The sequence below is a fragment of the Fopius arisanus genome, unplaced genomic scaffold (assembly GCF_000806365.1).
Source record: "Fopius arisanus strain USDA-PBARC FA_bdor unplaced genomic scaffold, ASM80636v1 scaffold00052, whole genome shotgun sequence".
Classification (NCBI taxonomy): Eukaryota; Metazoa; Arthropoda; class Insecta; order Hymenoptera; family Braconidae; genus Fopius; species Fopius arisanus.
In genome coordinates, this window is record NW_011887791.1 from 383,967 (window position 1) to 385,732 (window position 1,766).

The 1,766-nt window shown below is 40.9% G+C and overlaps 1 protein-coding gene across 1 annotated transcript; it reads right to left on the bottom strand.

Annotated features, from left to right (window-relative positions):
- Nucleotides 1-805: 805 nt before the first annotated feature.
- On the bottom strand, nucleotides 806-1,386 carry LOC105267985 (uncharacterized; the record flags this gene model as incomplete). The annotated part of the gene is given in 1 exon segment (XM_011307195.1): nucleotides 806-1,386. A coding segment is annotated over 1 exon segment (513 nt), but the record flags the coding sequence as incomplete, so codon positions are not given.
- Nucleotides 1,387-1,766: the final 380 nt, after the last annotated feature.

Consider the following 1,766-nt stretch of genomic DNA (forward strand, 5'->3'; position numbering starts at 1 on the left):
ATTCGTCAGTTCAGGATTTTTTTATTTTCAATATTTCGTATTTTGTCCGAGTTTTATTAATTTCCGTAATTAAAATTATGCTCTCGGTATGAAATTAGGGGTTCGTGACGACGGTCGGGGCTAGACTGAAGATGGTGTATGTGGGTTTTGTTAACTAGGAGGTGGGAAACTACTGGCACGCCGTGGCATCACCAACGGCGGGAAATCCATCCCATTGTTATTCACTTGGACAAGCATCGACTCGGTTTTGTTTATTGATGTTGGAGGGGTGAGTGGTGGACAATTGGGTGTGGATAAGAGTATTGGCTAGGCCGTGGCAATATGCCTTGGCATTTTTTTTTTTCCTTTTCTCTTTGTTATTTGTGTTGAGCTTGGGGGATGCCTGGAGGATGATGAGGAGGGATTTTAGCGAGAGTCGGGGGAAGGGTGGTTTCAGGTCGATACAGAGTTTGCGCTCCTGGGGCTGTCGTGGCCTGTTTGTCGCAGGAGATTGAGACCTGGTGAGTCAGACCGGTTGAGGATTTGCGTTTCAGGGGATTTCCGTATTTTAACGCGCCGATAAATATTTCAATAAATTTCACATTGAAGCTTTATAATTCGACGATGAAAGACTCCGATTAAACTTGCGGAGTATTCCGTGAAAAGTATGCAACTGACTCCAATTTTTTTTTAAACTTTTTTGACTATTGGATTTTAATTTTTGAATATTTTCCTTCCGGTTTTATTCGGCGATTATTCTAAATTGTAAATTTTTTTGAAATATTCAAAAGGTTTCTATTTTGTTATCATTTGGATGATAATGAAGTTTACCAAAAAATGGTTGATGATATTTTTTATTGAATGCAATTTACGATAAATTTTTAATTAGATGATTCAAACAAGTTTGTCGATGGTGTTCTGAAGGAGACGGATAACTCTCGTAAGGAGATCCGGAACCAGTTGAAGGACTGGTCCTCTGATGATGCCAGTGACGTCTCCAATCACTCCAGAAATGATTTCTTGAAGAGATCCATTAACTCCAGTCAAAGTGTTGTTCAATATCGACTCGACTCGCTCTAAAAGAGCCGTAAGCTGCTCGACGAGTGCATTATTCACAGTATTCGGAACCTTTTCGAGCTGTGCGAGGGTTCTCAGGAGGATTGCTCGTACCTCAAGTAGGAGATTACTGAGAAGACTACCGACTGGAGTTCTCTCCAGTCTCGATCCTTCCAATCTTGGGAGAAGGGACTCGATATTATTGAGAAGAGAATCAATCTGTTGAACTAATTCGGGAAGCGGTAGACCATTGATTATCCGGTTCAGCAAGCCCCGGTTTTGGGTGAATCCAGGATTTTGCTGAAGGTCTGATGAGAAATCGAAGCCTTGGGGTGCAGCGATCGCCACTGCCTACATTCAAAATCAAAATACAAAAGATTATAATTTTTATTTAATACCTCATGGCACAAGTCTCAGCGTAACGAGTCAAGCCGCAGCTAATGGTCGTAATCACATTCGCCAACAAATTCTTTCATCTACTAATTAATTTTTCTCTGGCAAATTAATTTCGTTTACTCAAAGAATATTCCTCCTGCAGCTATATTCTATCCGAGTGGCCACTATCATCGATTAAAGATGTTAGGGGAGCAGAATCGATCTTAGGTGATGATAAAAATGGTGCGTCTGATTTGTCATCTCCCCTAGCTTGAGAATTTTCTCATAGCACACCAGCTGCAGCTGTATATTGACTATATCTTTGGGGTGGACAAGAGTGAGAATTTTTGTAAGTG